General features: G+C 32.9%; 3 protein-coding genes and 1 non-coding gene across 5 annotated transcripts in view; 2 read left to right on the top strand and 2 right to left on the bottom strand.

The window, feature by feature from the left end:
• The first annotated feature begins 503 nt into the window (after nucleotides 1-503).
• Nucleotides 504-575, top strand: TRNAP-UGG (transfer RNA proline (anticodon UGG)). The gene has a single exon. It is a non-coding gene; the product is annotated as a tRNA-Pro (tRNA).
• A 273-nt stretch (nucleotides 576-848) lies between these two features.
• Nucleotides 849-3,298, bottom strand: LOC108193745 (uncharacterized). Its single transcript, XM_017360554.2, has 2 exons — nucleotides 3,159-3,298; nucleotides 849-1,803 (listed from the first exon to the last, which is right to left on the bottom strand). The coding sequence occupies exon 2, from the start codon at nucleotides 1,657-1,659 to the stop codon at nucleotides 1,081-1,083; it is 579 nt and encodes a 192-aa protein (XP_017216043.1). The 5' UTR covers nucleotides 1,660-1,803; nucleotides 3,159-3,298; the 3' UTR covers nucleotides 849-1,080.
• A 2,273-nt stretch (nucleotides 3,299-5,571) lies between these two features.
• Nucleotides 5,572-7,710, bottom strand: LOC108193819 (dof zinc finger protein DOF5.6). Its single transcript, XM_017360645.2, has 2 exons — nucleotides 7,501-7,710; nucleotides 5,572-6,723 (listed from the first exon to the last, which is right to left on the bottom strand). The coding sequence occupies exons 1-2, from the start codon at nucleotides 7,549-7,551 to the stop codon at nucleotides 5,773-5,775; spliced, it is 1,002 nt and encodes a 333-aa protein (XP_017216134.1). The 5' UTR covers nucleotides 7,552-7,710; the 3' UTR covers nucleotides 5,572-5,772.
• A 7,908-nt stretch (nucleotides 7,711-15,618) lies between these two features.
• The window catches only part of LOC108195966 (serine/threonine-protein kinase ATM), a 53,643-nt gene continuing 50,228 nt past the window's right edge, over nucleotides 15,619-19,033 (top strand). The window contains exons 1-4 of one of the 2 annotated variants that reach the window (XR_010285848.1): nucleotides 15,619-15,851; nucleotides 16,222-16,330; nucleotides 16,705-16,878; nucleotides 18,789-18,953. Coding sequence is in view for 1 of the 2 variants with exons in the window: in XM_017363003.2 (XP_017218492.1) it covers nucleotides 15,777-15,851; nucleotides 16,222-16,330; nucleotides 16,705-16,878; nucleotides 18,789-18,953 (523 nt within the window). In the remaining variant the exon portion in view is untranslated. The remainder of the gene's footprint in view (nucleotides 15,852-16,221; nucleotides 16,331-16,704; nucleotides 16,879-18,788; nucleotides 18,954-19,033) is intronic. The other variant, XM_017363003.2, reaches the window with a different exon arrangement.

Below are 19,033 nucleotides of genomic sequence, written 5' to 3'. Positions count from 1 at the left end.
GTTTAAAAGTAAATATTTAATTTTCATTTTGCAAAAACACTATTATCTTTAAGTGCAAAATTAAATGGTATAATGAATTTGCGCCTTTGCTTTTTTGTACATGACAAGTGCCTTCTTTGGCTCGTGATTTTCATCTTTGCTCCACTCAAAATTTTTTGAAAATAATTATACCAAAAAGGTAGTTGAGATATCTTGTTCGCTTATAGAATTATTTACTTGGAATAAGCTTATGGGGTATTGTAAATATAAATCAAGATGCTATTGCTTTGAAAAATGAATCAACATATTATTTTTCAGTAATAATGCATACCAGATTAATTGTTATTTGAAATTTTATTGTATAATATTATAGTAAAATTATAGCTATATATTATTATATTGACGGTGATATAAAATATAATTAGCAATTTATCACAATTCACTCGCTGAAATATTCTGGAAATCAAACAATAGATATGAAAGTAGTGATTTTAGAAAAGAACTTAAGCAATTAAAACATACGTGGGCATTTGGTCTAGTGGTATGATTCTCGCTTTGGGTGCGAGAGGTCCCGAGTTCGATTCTCGGAATGCCCCTTTTTGCTTCCTAGTTCAGTCTCGCCCAGAATCAATATCATGCTGCTCATATCTTCTCCCCTTTCTCTGTCTATTTATCTGATTTTACTTGCACGTTACACTTAATTGTTACATCTCATGAAATTTGGTCTTGTTTTCCCCTCGACTATCCTAGACTGATCAGTAATGTTATTCCTTTTGCCTTCAACAAAGACTTGAACATCAATTTTATGAACCTTAAAATTTTAGTCTCAATTGTAATATATAAAAGATAAAAATCTAAGATACATCGGATCTCAAAATATGATCTTGCACTGTCAATTGTTTCCATTTACTTTGAGAACTGAATAGGCAACAGCTCGAAAATCAGTGATGTGGAGTAATTTAGTACTTAGCAGGACTAATTGCAAACTTAAATTAACACATTATTTTAAGAATGTCAGTGCTAATGATCACATTTCTCTTCCTAATGGTAAAAAGAACCACAAAAAGAACAGAGCAAGTCCTAAGAAACAAGTAGAGTATGTCACTCCATGACAGCAGTGGCTCCGGCAGCTTTCAATTTCGCAATTATGTCATTTGCCTCCTCTTTGGTGATCCCTTGTTTGAGTACAACAGGCGCCTTTTCAACCAGCTCCTTTGCTTCCTTCAACCCAAGGTCTGTAAATGTCCTCAGCTCCTTGATAATCTTGATTTTCGCAGCTGCATCAAATTTCTCCAGCTTCACATCAAATGCGGTTTTCTCAGCTTTTACCTCGGCCTTTGTAGTAGCTGCAGTCCCTCCTTGGGGAGCCATGCCAATTCCTTCACCTGAAATATGCTGCATCTTTGGATGTCGTGTTTTTAGAATGAGAGCTGGTCCAATTTGACAACGTTCTTCGAGTGGTAAGGCTGCAATTTTCTCTGCAAGCTGAATGATCTTTTCAGAAGGTGGAGGTCTAGGGCCATAAGGATCATAGAATGCAGGGTACTTGTATCTTTTGGGTTTTGCATTAGGGTCCCTAGGAACAAAATCAGGTTGAAAAGACCGAATTTGCAATGAACCTAAAACCCTAGGAAGACTGGGCCGAGAACCAATGGATCTCACAAGTGCAATTAGCTTCATAGTGTTTTCAATTAGTACACACAGAAATCATATGATAATGCCTACAGAACAAAAATCAAAGTAAGCCTTGGTGCTACAGAGCAGTTGGAGAAAATTACTCTTTTCGGCACAACTTAAAATTTTGCGCCTTTAATATGCACCTTCCTGCAGAAAAAAAATATAGCCATATACGAATCATAATCTTAAAGTATTTAATATAGTAAATGATGATAATATGGGAAAATATTGTAATATGTAGACTAATTTATGTCGCGTTTTAAAACCATCAAAAGCTTAGTGAAAACATTTTCTGAAATCAACCAAACTACTAAAAGCATAAAACAAATAAGCAGTTTAAACTGCCTACTCAACTTTGACATATGTTCATTCTTCAAGAAGGATGACAAAGGTAATTACCAGCTTAATCCATACAAAACCCCTGTTTCTAGAAATCCAATCATGGTTGGTATCTTCCAAACATTGATCAATTTTATATAAGATTATAGCTCTTCAGTTCATGAAAATGTGCTTTTTAAGATTGTATCCCAAATAATAATTGTAATTTAACCTTAACTACATATTTATATGTTAATGATATATAATTTTTCACATTTAAAAGGAATTACGAGAACTGCCAAAAAAACCACCCTCAAACACTACAATAATTCTAGTAATCTCATTGAGATATAAGAACAGTAAAGATATAAACGTTTAAAACTTTATTTTATTGTTATTCAAAGGTTATGTTGCACTTCTTGTTGCAGACAAAGAAGGAGATGAGAGAGTTCAGGCTAATTGGGTGCACAAATATGGGTATACAACGAGTAAATAAGCATCAATTTAATGTCTGGAACAGAACAGCCGAACAGGCACTGTCGAAAATCAAAAACCTAGCTAACTATACCTTCACCTCCATACCCTTCAAACAATGACTAGTCAACACATTTGACCACACTACTCTATCTACATCTGATCACAATAATCTTATTATCCATATTCTTCAACGCATTTCACAATACAATAACTCTAACCCCTATTCCTATCTTAAACTAGTTCTTCAAACAATTCACATATAGTTCCATTTCCATTCGTTGTCGTCCCAATATCCCGCGTGAATACTTCCTAAACTTGTAGATTCCTTTATCTATCGAGATTCGAGACACGACAATGTAATGACTTGTGCACACAAAAACGGTTGAGGCATTCAATCAAACACCTTACGGCACTCTAAAACAACCTAACTAATTCTACACTACCACACTGCATCATTTCTAAATTTTAAGTATCGAACACTCGACATGATAACAAACAATAATGATCTGAACATAACAAAGCGCATACTTATTCAATCACAATACATTATCACTGCAAATGAAATAATAACAAAGAAGATAGAAAATTCATGTAATTTCACAAGTGATAATCAAAAACATAATAAACTCTTAAGATCTGTATGAATAAAATGGACTTGAAATGTGTGTGTAAGTATTGTATGTAACGAGTGATTATTGAGTACGCACCTGCAAACCAGGGTTTGTGAAGTTCTGCAGCGATTTTCTCGGGGACCTTCAAAAGACCATGCTTTTATTGGACTGCAGTTGGGCCTGTTTCCTTATGTTTGGGCTTTCTTCATTGGACGTCCCTGAAATACGCAGCATAAATTATTAATTGAGTTTTTTCTTGGTGAGAGACGTTACAGTTAAACCTCGATTAGGTAATATCCGATAAAGTTCTAATCTCGTTTAAGTAATAAATTTTGCCGGTCCCAATTTGGGCCAATGTAGTAAAGTAATATTTTCGCTAAAAGCATAAGATAATAAATATTTAGAAATTCATTAAAGGCCTAGGTAATATGTAAAGTAATAATTCATTAATTATATGTATATATATATATAATGTATATGAATTACAAATTTCAATTCATTTTAAAATATGAATCTATAGTAGCTTGTTTCTTCTTTCCACCAAGGCCAAAATTAACCCCATCTTTGACTTTATGTAAAGCATAAATAATTTCCGGTATATTTTGCTCATGTTGTAACAAGTAATTGTTTAGACTTTAAAATGTTGATTGTTTGAAGTGCTTCCTTGAGACGCTTGGGATGATGTACAGTACGTACACTACACATGTGACAGTACATGTATACTATATCTAGTGCATGCATGAATTTAGTTTTCGCATATGATTAATTATTGCATGTGACTGATTCTTGTTTTTAAAAATAATGAATTATAATTTGTAAACATATAGAAGTTCGGTAATATAATAAAATATTATTTTATCGATAAAGTAATAAAATATTATTATATCGATAAAATAATAAATTCGGTAAAGTAATATTTTTTCCCGGTCCGAAGGGTATTACTTTAAAGAGGTTTAACTGTAATCATTTATATTTTTGTAGAAAATGTATGAGGCTAGGGTGTCTTTTAACGAAAAAATTATTTATTCTCGAGTTTTTATCATCTAATTTTGCTGAAATACGATTTGATTCTTAGTGTTGGTGGCAAAGAGGATGGATGGATCTCCGGGGTAACGTAAAAATATTAAAGTTTTGATTTTCAATTATTTTGCCAATTTGAGTCGGGATCCATAAATAATTAAAGAAATTATATATTAACTTAGGATTGGATTCCACATAAAACCTCTTAGTCTTAGAACCTTAGAATTTAATAAATGACACATTTAATTCCATGATTAATGTAAACTGTTAATTACATAATTTAACCATATAACTTGTAGGCTTGTACTGCTGCAGAATATTTGTATAAAAATTTAAATACAAATTATCAAATCATACTGTTACAGAACACATATTAATATAATAAAAATTGATTTTATATGTAGTATTTTTGTAGGCAATACAAATACTGTTATAGTACATTAAACATTATACAATAATATTATTAAATAATTGTACTGATATCAGGAAACGCTATTCGTACAGTAGTGGATCAAGGTATGCAACGAGCGGAAGTCATGATAAAAGGACCGGGTCTCGGAAGAGACGCGGCATTACGCGCTATTCGTAGAAGTGGTATACTATTAACTTTTGTGCGTGATGTAACCCCTATGCCACATAATGGCTGTACACCTCCAAAAAAGCGATGTGTGTAGAAATAAAAATTGAAGGCATTTTAGCAGCACATTGAAAATACTGTTGCAGAACATTGGAGGGAGACTAACAAGTAATTTGATTAGAATGTAATATTAAATTTTAATACATATAATTAATGCACTCATTAATTACCTACAATCAAGTAAAAAAGATATTAAATAACTAATATTAAATGCAGTATTTGATCATGACCATTGATTTAACAATAATCTAATGATTTTATATGAGTTTCTAAGTTCTAACTTAATATGCGTTCTAATTTGAATCTCACCCTATTAACTTATATAAAGATTTTTCATTTTTATAAATTATATAGTTTTAAAATGTCAAATATATATATACAACAATACAATTTATTTACTTTTTAATAAATTAATAGAGTTTCTTGTTTGAAAATGTAATTGATTTTTAAAAACTTGACTATTTTTATCTATAAATACTAAATAAAAAATAATTTAAGCCTTTAAAAATAATTTACATATTAATTATTTTTTTTAATAATCAAATATATGAAAGGAAATATGTAAGAATGGGGAATTATTGAAACTCATTCATTCCCTCATTTCACGTTTTTTTTTAATAAGAACACATTAGTACGGGAGGAACGAGAAATGGATAGCTCTACTGCCGAGTTACTCTCAACCCATTTCCCATTTCACTGTTAATCACCCCGACTAAATGGCACCGAATAGTAATTCACTTAAGAATGCCAATTCTATATCCGATTCATATAAAGTACCAGACGTCATAACTGAAACACATTCAAACAGTATTATCTGCATGACTGCATATTCTGCAGTGGAAACCACAACACTCAATTTAATTAAAAAGGCTGTTACTCAGATTCTGCATTCATACTTCTCATGTTAATAATAATAATAGCTAAACAAAACAGATCAACAAAACCTCCACCTTACATTACATTACATGCATAATATTAAAACCTGGACACCCCTAGCTCTAACTCTGCCTCTTGACCTCATAACATCACAGCTGCTCAACCAACTTTATTCTACTAGACCAGTGGATTTGTTGCTGATGACCCGTACCCATTCATCAACCCTGCGTTCCACGAACCAAGACCTGCATTCTGATAACCAAACGAATGATGATTATCCTTCCCAGAGCTTTGATCTTGCTGCCATTCCAATGCTAAAAGCTTTGTGTCTGGCTTTACTTCAACATCACCCCCACCACCACCACCTTGCTCTTGATGCTCTTCAAAGCTGGGATTAGGAAGCATGAGTCTGTGACAAGTATCCATGAGGGCCCCACCATAGCTGTAAGAAGCATTCCCATCTAGTGACATTCCATATGGAGTGGGAATAAAAGTGGAAGTAGTACTTGCATTCCCTTGGAAAGTTGGGAAATGATGATCAGCTCCATTGCTCATTATGCCCAAATGATCACCATTCCCCATAAAGTCATGGCTCATTATTGCTTCATTCTCATACTTACTGTCCAAAAACTCAATCGGCCTAGGGTTTGTGTTTGTGTTGGTTCCAAGAAAAGCATTGTATTTTGAGTCCATAAAGCTACCATTTCCCTGGGACCCGCCCAGGAGGTGGCTGAGGTAGGAGAACTGGAGATCTGACGTGGGTCCGGGGATGACGTGGCTGATGACGGAAGAATTGGTGTGAGCAGTGCTATTGTTGTTGTCGGATGATTTCTTGTGGTTCGAGATTTTCTTGTTCTTTCGGCATCCGCCACCCACGGGGATGTTCCTCAGAGTGCCGCCTTTAGTCCAGTACCTCCTGCATGTTTTACAGAAGTACCGAGGCTGAGAGAGGCTGTAGTTGTTGTAGTAGCAGAACTTGGTGTGAGTCGAATCGCATCGGGGACATTTTAGAGCTTGGTCATGCGGAGGCCTTAGCCTCCGCTCCATCAACGGCCTTGAGCATGTCAGAATGTCGCCGCTCGACTGCGACGACGAATCCATTCCATTCTCCTCGTTCATTATCGATCCCTGCATCACAACGGAATCATCATTACAAAATATTATACTCGATTTACGGGAGACAAGAAAAGTATATAGAGGCAGTCGGCAGAAAGAATGTAGTGACGAAATGTATAGGAGTAATGCATGTGGTGGAGGTGATTTTATGGTGTCACTGTCGAGTTAATAGAGCTAGGCTACCTACCTGTCATATTATATAAATGTACGTACATTGTTTTTCTAGAATTGCATAGTAATCCAAACGATTCAGCTTAATTAAGAAACGGAGACAGAAAGAGACTGCGATGCAGTACACGGATGTGGATATCTATCTCATAGAGTTTTATATCTACGTTGAATATATAATACAATAATAAACTTATTGAATAGAGCCCACTGCCGACACTCAGAATGACGGTGAGACGAACTGTGTCTTGAGTGTGTGTCATGCGTGCAGTGTCCACACCGGCGGATAATGTGTTGTTTTTGTGTGTATATTTGACCACATTTCAGTTACACATACATGTATTTGACCAAATACACAGACATCGAATTTCTTGGAATTGATCATATACATGGAGATACGTCTCTTGATCTGATGGTATCTCTGTGATCTAAGTGATCGGGTCTTAACCAATTAGTTGCTTATTTAACCGACACATCTTGGTGGTCGGTTATGACCAGTTTTATATCGGTTTTTTTTCCCTTCAAGTTTAAATAACTGAAAAATGGAAGAAACATAACAAGGAGGGAGTAACTACATGTAAATATGTTAAAACATGGATGGTTCATGCATTGTAGGAGTACCTGAAGCCAGTCTGACGAGTCCATGCAAACTTGGAGAGAAGTGAGCGCCATCAAATCTAAGGATCGAGCTTAATTGTGTTATGTGAAGCGGCCACTGAACTACTAGTGCATGTATTTGGAACAGCAACTATGCGTTTATATATAGTAGCTGTGCATGTAATAAGGAGGGCTCTGGGGGAGGGGGGGAAATTATGAGTTGTGAGGAGGGATAAGAGGGGATATGAGAATAAGAAGGGGAGAAAAAGGAGGGAGAGAGAGAGAGAGTGAGAGAGAATGGTGGGGAGGGGCTACGGTGCTACCGTCGGTGAAGTAAAGTGGACCACATCACTGTCTACTTGGTGTCTACCTAGTCTTCTGTGCCCCACTCCTCCCACTGCCGTCACTCTATCTATATATACACTTATCTGTTCCAAGTTTGGGTATATTTCTATGCACTTTTAAATACAGTATAAAATTTTAATATCGGACTAGTTTAATTTATGAATAAAATTATGTATCATCAATTATATTTCATTTTTTTCTAGATAAAAAATAGATTTTTTTCAAATAAATAAATAACTGATTTTAATTATATGTTTTGTATGTGTATAATTATATTTCTATTATCACTAGTATGAGTCGAAATGATCGTACATTGTTGGCGAGAAAAATTGAGTACATATTTTTGAGTGTCTGTCGTTTTATTTAATTTATTTCAATTTAGATTTGGAGTAAGGTTGAGACTTTCACCGGATTTAAACTTTAATAATATCATGTTCACAATCAATCATTCTAAAAAAATGTTGAAAGCTCTCAAATGAATTTTGTCCTTTGTTTGAACAAGATGCAAGGCTAATTGTCATTGATTTATCTTATAAAAATAAATATTAGTAGCTTAGAGCAAGTCCAAGAGATGCTCAATCTCATGTCCTAAGTTATAATTTAGGACAATTGATGAAAAAACTTAGATCCAACAATATCCTAGTGATGTCTTATATTACTAGTACAACCTCCTCAAGCCCTATTTTTGGGCACATCTCTCTTTGCCCTATTCTATATTTTATTATAAATTTTCATCAACACTCTCTTTTTCACTCTATTTTTATATTATGCTTTAATGATGAAAGTGAGTCTTTAATAATAAAATATCGAATTTTCTATGGTGTGCCCAAGGGCACACAATAGTCACTAACATCCATGAGAATACTAGCTTTTGATTGGTGGATGGATAATAAATGTAAATGGCCCCCCTGCATTCACATCAATTCCACCAATCAAAACAAGGCATTTTCATGAAAGTTGGTGCTTATTGTGTGCCCTTGGGCACACATTAGAAAGACCGATAAAATATTAGACATATTGTGAAAATAAGGCACATTATTGGAGTTCAAATGATTAAAGTATGTCTTCAATTATTAGGACATGATATTTTATATTATATTTGGGGCTTGAACTAAGACACTCTCGCTCTTATAAACTTTAAATCAGAGGTAAAAAATGTTAAACTGCCAATAAGTAGAGTATGAATTGGAATTTACATTTGTGAGCCTGATTGCATAATCAACTCGGGAATAGAGAAACGAGTGCCGTTAGATTCAGAGAGAGCTCAGGAGATCATGAACGGCTGACATAATCAGATGTCACTGTCAGGCGTGACAGGAGATACAGAATATTTGAGGCACTCGATAAAGAAGGAGAAGAAAGAAATATAGGCAAACCATACAATGACACACCTTCCCACATATTATACATAGGTACAAATACTCGCAAATCGCAGAGACCACTCCGTTTGTAGGGCCGACACGTGGCCCCCATCAGGTTGCTCTTCACAAGCAAGGCATAAATTCCTCCCATCGTGTCACTTCCTTTCATCACTCTCCTCTTCCCCGTGTATCAGCTAATTTATCAGAAATAAAGTAGTTTTATTATATTCTTCAATTTTTTCTAAATCTAATTCACTTATAATTAAAGTAATTAATTAACTCGTCCCCCGGATTTACAGAAGCTATGAAGTTTTCTTAAGACGAGAACTCTGAATGAACTGAATTGTTAATGGATTTGAGAATTCAAATTTTATTCGAAAAGGAGATAAATTAAAGTTTGTATCATATTTCTGTTCAAAAAACTTGGTGAATGTTATTGGATTTGATTTTTTTTCTTCGCATTTGTTAATATTTGATAAACAAGAATCGTGGTTTCAAAAAAAAAAAAAAAAAAAAAAAACAAGAATCGCGTTGCTCTTGTCCGATTTTAATAAGTTCATTTTGACATACTAACGAGTTCGAATAAAATATTTTTTGTATGATAATTTTAACAATATAATTCATTTCAATATATTTTTATTTTGTATTGGCTAATATTTTGTTTGAATTCAATTCATTTACGGCTCTAAGCATGTTACAACTGCATACAACATTCGTAAACTCTCATAAAACATATAAATGATAGATCACTTCATATATTCAACCTACACTAACCTTTTCGAAAAGTTAATTAAAATAAAATTACAAATAGTGAAAAAAATATCAGGTTAAGAATTTAATTATTTTAGAAATCTCTGATTTATTATAAATTTTTAACCAATTTTGAAAAAATATTACCGATTTTTCGATTACACGTTTCGATTTGACGATAAATTCTAAATTAACTGCTTAACTAACTGATGCCGATACGAAGTTGTTTGAGCATGATTAGCTTTAAAAAAAAAACATCATACTTCTCAGTTCTCATTTCCAATGATTATGCCACTTTTACTCAGGCAGGTAATGCAGTATGTGTGCAGTCTTTGAACACAATGTACCATAGCTTGTGAAATACACAACCACCGGCTTTGTAAAAGCTGATTTAATTACGCCAAACCACAACTAATAATAGAAATTTGAACCTTCAAAAGTTGTTTTTTCCACCCAGTGCCATAATCGAGACCGTACACATTTGTAGTTAATTTAGACGATCGAATCCGATCGAAACTTTTGATTGTCGTGTACTGTTTATTTATCGTGTCTCGACAACTGTGAAATCATAATTTTTATCTTCAACTTGAAGCCATATATGTATCATTATCAGAGGAATATATACTTGCCTTTTGTCATGCTACCTACAAGCTGGATGGTCACTATAAAGCTATGTCATATACACACAAACTTTAACTTCAAATTTCAAATTATTATCACATCTCACAAGTCGTAAATTGTAATTACCATTCACTACATTTCTCTTGTACAGAACATCTAATTTTATTTTATTTTTTGACAGAAGAACATCTATTTTATAATACTCCCTCTGTCCCATTTTAACTGCTTTTTTTAGAGGGGTGCACACAAACCAATTTTTACATTTATTGAGATGTTAATTTGAATACTTTTACCTAGCTACTCCTAATAAAATCAAACTAAACCACTATATTTGTATTGCATGGAAAATATAAGCTGATGAGGGGTAAAATTGAAATTCACCTACTAAATAATGTATGAAAACAAGAAAAACTCATTTATATTGGGACAACAATTAAATTCTAAAAAGGCTATTAAAATGGGACGGAGGGGGTATTAATTAAACCACCTCAAATTTTGAAAAACACACAAATTCCGTTATAATTAAATATACGTGTCAGAATATAAAGTGACTTGTATAATGTACTTTTCATTTTTTAATTGTATGTCTGCAGTGTTTAATTAATCTTTTTAAAATTTTCTTCGTTCAAACAGAAAACTATAAATTAATTTTAAAATTTAAAGAAATTTCAACTTACTTTTAACTACATCACTTCAATTAACTAGTCAAAATATCTAATTCAATCCGTTTAAAATATCTAATTCAATCCGTTAGACAGTTTAATTCATATCCTACTTGTATATACAGTTAATGACACATGTTAATGCTTCTTTTCTTCTCGAGGAAGTCTGTCAAGGCACGAGAGACAGGAAGAGAAAACCATGCAAAACTAAGCATAACAAAGTCTAATAGTCTAAACCAAGTTTTTGCATGCTTATTTTGAACCAAAAAGAAGCATATGCGAAGGCTTAAGTTTCAAGTTTTGTGGGCTGTGGGAATATCGAATAAGGGTTTAAAATAAATCATGTTCTCGACAATGGCCCGCTTAATAACGATGAGACGTAGTGGTCAAACTAGCTAGCCTCGAAGTTCGTGCAGTCAAGCTAATAATATACTCCTCATTACATAACAATGATGCAAATCTCATGGAAGCTTATTGAGTCATTGTCCATTTGGCTTGGACCATGTGCCTGATCTACATTGTACTCATGGAGTACAGTCCCAATAATTTAGCCTCCAAAAGTTTTCAATTATGCTTCTGTCGACTTGGTGTAAGCATAACGTCATGAGATCTATTATCGAGTTGCTGTTCGTAATGAAAAATAATCCGGTAAGAGTTGATAAAACAATACCGGGATCGAAAAAAACTGGAAATAATTGGATGATCGAGATTCAGGATTTATAAAAAAAATCCTGATAAATAATAAATTTTATATAAAATCAAAATATAATGGACAAATTAATAGATATTTTTCAAAATTAATTGGATCTGTATCAAAAAATATTTTGATATATAGAAATTTAAATTATGACACTATTATTATGATATCAAGGGTTTATATTCTTCTTCTTGATGGATGATTTTATTTTATATTTGAAGTTTTTAGAAGGAAAAATGGAGTGTAATTGCATCGATTTTGCATCCGTGCTCTTAAAATAAATTTAGCTAACACATTTTAGTGTATAGTACAAATCGCCCACATATGTCACTTTTTTCTTTTGCCACGCCACATATGTCACTTATAGATAGTTGATCAGTTAAATTTTCATATTAGCATAAGTTTTGTTATAATCAGAAGTAAAATTAGGGAAAATATTAACCCCCTCTAAACCAAGTCAAAAAGTGAATGATTTTATTTGTTCTAATCATGTATTTTCGTGACCAGCGTAATCTTCAAATAATCAATAAATTATTATAATTTTATATTTTGAGTCTAGACTATTTCAAGTTCGTTTCCATCACTTACTTAAATGTAACTATACCATATTTCCGCATAATATTACACGGCTATACGAAGAAAAATATAAGTGCACAAAATGACAGGCATGTATAGTCAAAAATGTTGGCATAGTTTTGTTACATCCGATTTGTCTTTGGTAGAAATAGCCCGGCCATGAGACATGTGAAATCCATTGTCGAGTGGAAAATGAATATACAATACATGCAATAAATCATGAGCAGCATGAAAAGTCCATGCGCATGCGAGACAATGCCAGCGGCGACTGCGGCCCAAGTTCTAGCTACCAAACAAATTCACCCCGATCTTCTTCTATCTTTGTCCTCTCTTTTCGATTAATAATAATTGGGACGCTCTTGCTCAACAAATTAAGATCGTGAATTATCCGCGATTAGTCGTCGAAGTTACCATAAAACACGGTGTAAATTTTGCTCAACATATTTTACCTGATATCAACTATATTTTAAAAATGGAGTAAAGTTCTATGGAGACCATTTTTATTGGAGACCGTGGAGACCACTTATGTTCTGCAATCAAAACACTATAAAATACATTATTTTGTGAAGTATGTTTAACAAATATCATGTATTCATTAAAATTGTTGAAGATCATCTATGTTTCATAAGTATATAATATATCTTCTGCAAGTTGAACAATGTCCTGCAAACTAAATATATTTCGTAGAATATAACATTTTGTAATGTTCTACATGCGAAACTTATATGATATTCAAGATTTTAAAGTGAAATAATGATTTTGTACAACATGATGTGCAAAACTATACGTTTTGCAATGTTTTTATGCAATATTTCACTTGCAGAACATAAGTGGTCTCCACGGTCTCCAATAAAAGTGGTCTCCATAGAACTTTACTCTTTAAAAATGATATATTATTATTCTTATATAAATTAATATATATAGAATAGAGAATACAGAATATAATACTTTAATATGACAATAAACATATTAAATATTGATACAGGTCTGCACATGTATCAAATATAACTGACATAAAATTAGTCAGAATTGTAGCTAATAACAATGTCATGTTAGAGTTAAATTTCTTAAATATTATATACGTAAGTTTTATATTTTCTATTTATAAGATAATATATATTAATGTATTCTAGGTGAGGATTATACGAGTTGGAGATTCTCTCGCGTACGGTCTCTATCGGAAACAGGAGTAAAAACCAACGTGCATATGCATTTAGAATGGTATAACATAAATGGAGTATTCATTTTCAAAATTCTCATCTCGAACATCAAAGTAGGCTTTTTATACCCTAATCAGTTTTTAGCTAATATGTTTATTATTATCATATCTCGGTTCCAGGCTTTTCCGATAAAATCTACATATTCGTAGATGAATTGTATTAAAATATAATAAATCGTCATCCAAGATTATGAATTTGTTATTCTGCTCATAATATAAGTTTTTTACCTGATAATGATTTTTGATATAAAAGAGTGATTCTCCGAAAAATAAATTGCCATGGTATATACTCTTTCTGTTTCATTTAATTATATATGTTTTTTTTCAGTCAGAAACATTGTCCTAGCATCCGTCACGGGGGAGACCGCTCTCTGGAGTCTGGACTATGTTAAGAGGGGGCAAAGAATTACACGACCGGCCCAATATAGCATCACCTTGTGACGATTGACGGCCCAAGAGGCAGACAGGCAGGCGCGGTCGCAAATGCAACACCAGGCACAGAATTCACGCATGCAAAGTGCAAACTCATCAAAGTGGAAGGATGACATGAACAGGAATAAAGTTTATCATATGAGAATTATTACTCCATCCCAAATTAGATGACCCCGTTGACTTTGGGTTCATTGACCGCATAGATACGTGACTTATTTTTAAAATTTTATTTTTGCAAATAAAAATTAAAATATGAAATTTTCATTTATAAAAGAAAAAATAAAAAAATAAATTTCGGAAGTAGACGGTCAATGCACCTAAAGTTACGTGCCCAAAGTCAACAGGGATATCTAATTTGGGATGGAGGTAGTATTATTATTATCTATCAAACAGGTGAAGATAATCACGATAGAGCTAAGAAAATTAAAATTCAGATGATTCAAGACATTTAATTTTATAGATTTTGTCACTCTAATATGATATAAATACTAAAACATGGTATCACACACAATATAATATAATTAGCGAATTTCAACAAAATAACTGATCATGATTTTTTTTAATAATATTACTTGACGAATAACCATGTTTGATGGTAAAATTATCTAAGACGCAACTCCCTTTATAATTTCAGGAATTCATAAATTTATACAGTAAGAAATAATTATAATAATATTTATAAAATAAGTATAGTGGGATCATAAATTATGTGATTGAATGACATTTGAACAAAAACACGTGTTAAAAATATTTAACAGTATGTAGCTAAGAAAATTATTGAATAACTACTCAAATACATTTACAATGAAAAGCGATGATAATTATATTTCTCCTGACATTTTTGTTTTTACTCGAAACAGAGATATTCTTGATAGGAATGGTTGTGACTTGTGAGAGGTCGACAATGATATATTCATCGAAGCAAAAGTTAGGTCTCTTCTGCAATCTTTGAGGCTGAAAGCACTGGAGTGAGGATATTCATTTAGCAATGCACTAGCATTGTTCTTCTGCCCTTTTTTTGATATTACACACAAATGACACATTTTAAATGTATAATTTATATACAGCTTGATAATCAAGTGCTTAATAATCAAGTGAGTTTTATGCATGTTTTTTGGATTGCTACTATGCTCAGTATTGTAATCTGCTTTATTTCAATGCATTCCTTTGGCCTTTAAAAAAAATAATCAAGTGAGTTATCAAACCTCAAATCGGTCACTCAAGTCAGTTACAAGTATATCCAGGCATGAGTTAAAGAAATAAAAATATTATTCATAGAGGTTTACACATTATTCTCGAATATCACCACAACTAAGTGCAAGTTTATAACTTCTAGTATTTGTAATAATATATTTAGATTTTATCACTTTTATTTACTATTTATTTTTTATTATATAGTTACAAGGATATTGAAAAGGAATAAATCGAATTACTGACCAATTCGAAAAGTGATATTTGTCATTTTAGTGGATCATCGAGATGGTCTGACGTGGTTAACTTATTCCACCGTCTTCTTTCCAACAAAACCCAAAAAGCCCTGGGGTTTAAGCTCTCACAACTCACAAGTCACATTCTCTTACTCGACAAGTCTTCGCTATTTCTCGACTCCGTAGAAATCGATTGGGGTCGGAAAAGAAATGATCAAACCTACTTCACGAGACATCGAGGAGATTGTTTCCAAGCTCTCTTCCGATACATCCAAAGCTCGAGAAGTAAATGCCTCTCCCCCCTCCCCCCCCCCCTCTCTCTCTCCCTCTCCCTCTCCCTCTCCCTCTCTCTCTCTCTCCATCTCTCTTTCTCTCTCTCTATGTACATGCTAGTGTCTGTACTCTGTAGTGTGTAAATAGGTATCCGTTGAATATAAATGCGTGAATCTATCATATATCACTGCTACTATCTCTCTGCAATATTAATAGCAATTTAAACTATAATGTTTCTCCAATTTTGGCATTTTTAATAATTTTCGGTTTTCCCTAATTTTGTATCTATACTATCTGTTTATGTTTTTATTACTGTAGAAGGCAGATTAATCTGCGTGTTTGTGTGAAATATAACGTGTGTGTTCTAAAATTTTGGATGTAGGAAGGGGTTAAATTGTTGAGTACCTGGCTAGAAGGCGAAAGATCGTTCGGATTTTGTGAGTATATTGGAAAGCATACCGCTGCGCTTAAGCCTGATGAGGTTCCTCATGGTAAGACACAGATACGAAGAGAATCATGTTTATATCATTCTGGTGTTGTGCATATATTGGAGATGATATCGGATTAAGTTACTTATTTGTGTTTCTATTTTAAGTACTCTGTTTGTCACTATCTGTAGAAAAGAAGCCAGTGACGTTTCAAAAGAAAATAAAATAATACAATAAATCGTTTATGCATATTAGAGTGACTAGGGTTGCGATCACTGGACTTGATGTGATGAAATTACTGTTTAGGAATTTCTCAGAAATAATTTCTGCTGCCGTTGTTTTTTTTTCATTGAATCTTTTTGCATTATTTTGGATGTATGCACACAACGAATTAAAGAAAGCAATGGGAAATTGATTGAATTATCATTTATCCACAGCTAAAACGTGGCCTTTTCTGGTGACATTGCTCATTAGATGTGTAACTGTGGAGGTAAATTCAACCAAAAAGTCTTCAACCAAGAGGCCTTCAACCAAGAAGAGCTTGCCTAAGCCAAGTTTTGCTAAGATTCTTCGAGTTGTTTTACAGCGAGCAGAGAATGTCAAGTTTCCTGGTTGGTTTATGATTTTTTATGCATTATTATTCCTTATTATATGTAGTTAAACTGTTGACAATTTAGCTGACATAAGCTAGTAATATTTTCTCTAGTAACTTGTTTATGATGTCATAGTGTTGACTCACTATCTGCTCTCACAACCCTTTTGTTTAATAAAGAATTAGTTTGTGATGTATGAACAAATTGTGAACTCATCTCCTGGGACCTGACTTTTTATGAATTAAATGCAGATACATATACTTGTTAATTATGACAATTTGATCTAAACCCATCCCCAAGGTTTAGAAGAGCCTCGCAAATTAATCACCCTACCTGTCTTCAAGCTCCCATGCAAAGTATATCCTAGATGCAGAAAATTCAATGAAGAATGTGATATACTCTTTTTGTCTCATTTTAACTGCTTTCGACTTTTTTTACATGTATTTTTAGGTGTTAAAAATTACATCTAAGCATAATTGTTTTTTATTAAATTTATATCAAATAAAAGTTTAGAATCAAAACTTTAATTTGATATCAGAATTGAAATGTTTTGTTGAGCGTAACTGTTATCTTTTTACACCTTAATATATGTGTTAAAAAATCAAACATGAATTAAAATGGGATAGAGGGAGTAAGACAGAGGAGAAATTAGACATGGTTCTTTTTGTAAAATGTCGTAGAGATCTAGTTATAGTTCTCCCAAGAACCTTAGTTCTTAATTGTAGGAGGTGGCCTTATTTGGATCACATTATATTTAACACCTACCCCACATTGCATATTAATCGGTTGGGGAAGTCATACACTTTCATGTGTGTGTGTGTGTGTATCTCGCGGAAAGCACGGGTTACTCCTAATATTGTAATATTTTTTTTTTGTTTAATATCTTCTGATTTATATGTATTTTTATTTTATTTTGATCTTAAATTTTATTTAAAATCACGTGAGAATGTATTATTACTTTTTTAATATTATTACTTTGTTACTATTATTTTTATTTTAAATAGAAATATGTTGTTAAAATATAATAGTAGTATTATTTGATATTTTTTTCACTTAGGTTTTTTTTTATGGATTCTATATGACCATCTTAATCCTTCTTTTAAGCTTTGTGGGACCCGGCGATGACTAGACGACCAACTATTTGAAGTCCCTTAAGCTAATTATATACTTCCTCAGTCTCAACTATTTCTTTACACTTTTTTTTGGGATGTACCTTCCAATTCTTTACATTTCAAAACGTACTAAAAATAGTAAAATTTTATAATACAAAAATCAACTACACCCACTATTTTCTTCCACTATACACACTTTATACATTAAATATTAAACGGTCCCACCACTATACTCAGTTTTCTTACTTTCCATCCATTACTTTACTTATAACCTTAATCTCCGTGCCCGATCCAAATGTAAACATGTGGGTGGGATGGAGGGAGTACTGAATATAATAGAACTTAACGTGATGATGCGAGGTGAAGCAGTCTAGCATTTGTTCCTTGCTGCATCACTAGGCAAACAAATTTATGTATGATATAATCTTTTGTTGAAGGCCGTAAGATGCATGTAGGCCTGATTAGTCCCCATTGCTGAAAAGCCACCTAGCACAACCTTACTAGTAAATTCACAGGGCATCAAGCAACTATCCTTCTAATATGGTTAGCACCGGCAGTAAACTATATGTTATGATTGAGTTTCTAATGAATGAAAACAGGAGATGAATTGGTGTCAATTTAGAGCAAAATGGAAAGCTGCAGAAGTGATATATTATTAGAAGTTCAATTTTCTAGTGACATTTCTCTTTGTAATTGAGCCTAAGTGTTGAACCTCTCATCCAGTTCTACTGTTCCCATCATTCATCTGCAATAAAAAAAGTTGAAAATTAGTATTTGATTATTGATCTCATTATGTTTTTAATCTTTTGGTGGCAGGGAGCTTATCTATTTTACCTGTGGCTGTGACCCAGTTGCTTTTTAATCATATCTTAGATGTCTTAAAAGATGTTCCAAGCTTTCATTTAGAGTATGGGGCTCTACTGCGTCATCTTTTAGCATCAAGGCATTACAGATTTCACATAGGAAGAAAGGTCTATGGTAGTAAGTATCCTATGAGCTATGAACTTAAGGCTTACGGCTTCTATCTCTTTTCGAATGTAATCATATGAATAATGTTCTTC

Source organism: Daucus carota, chromosome 7 (assembly GCF_001625215.2).
Source record: "Daucus carota subsp. sativus chromosome 7, DH1 v3.0, whole genome shotgun sequence".
Lineage (NCBI taxonomy): Eukaryota > Viridiplantae > Streptophyta > Magnoliopsida > Apiales > Apiaceae > Daucus > Daucus carota.
This window is presented reverse-complemented; position numbering and strand designations above follow the sequence as displayed.

Bases quoted from the DNA above. Each gene is read 5' to 3' on its own strand.
- LOC108193745 (XM_017360554.2), bottom strand. From the start codon at position 1,659: ATGAAGCTAATTGCACTTGTGAGATCCATTGGTTCTCGGCCCAGTCTT.
- LOC108193819 (XM_017360645.2), bottom strand. From the start codon at position 7,551: ATGGCGCTCACTTCTCTCCAAGTTTGCATGGACTCGTCAGACTGGCTT. The intron at 6,724-7,500 runs GTACTCCTACAA...GTTGTGATGCAG, and splicing joins ACTCGTCAGACTGGCTTCAG to GGATCGATAATGAACGAGGA.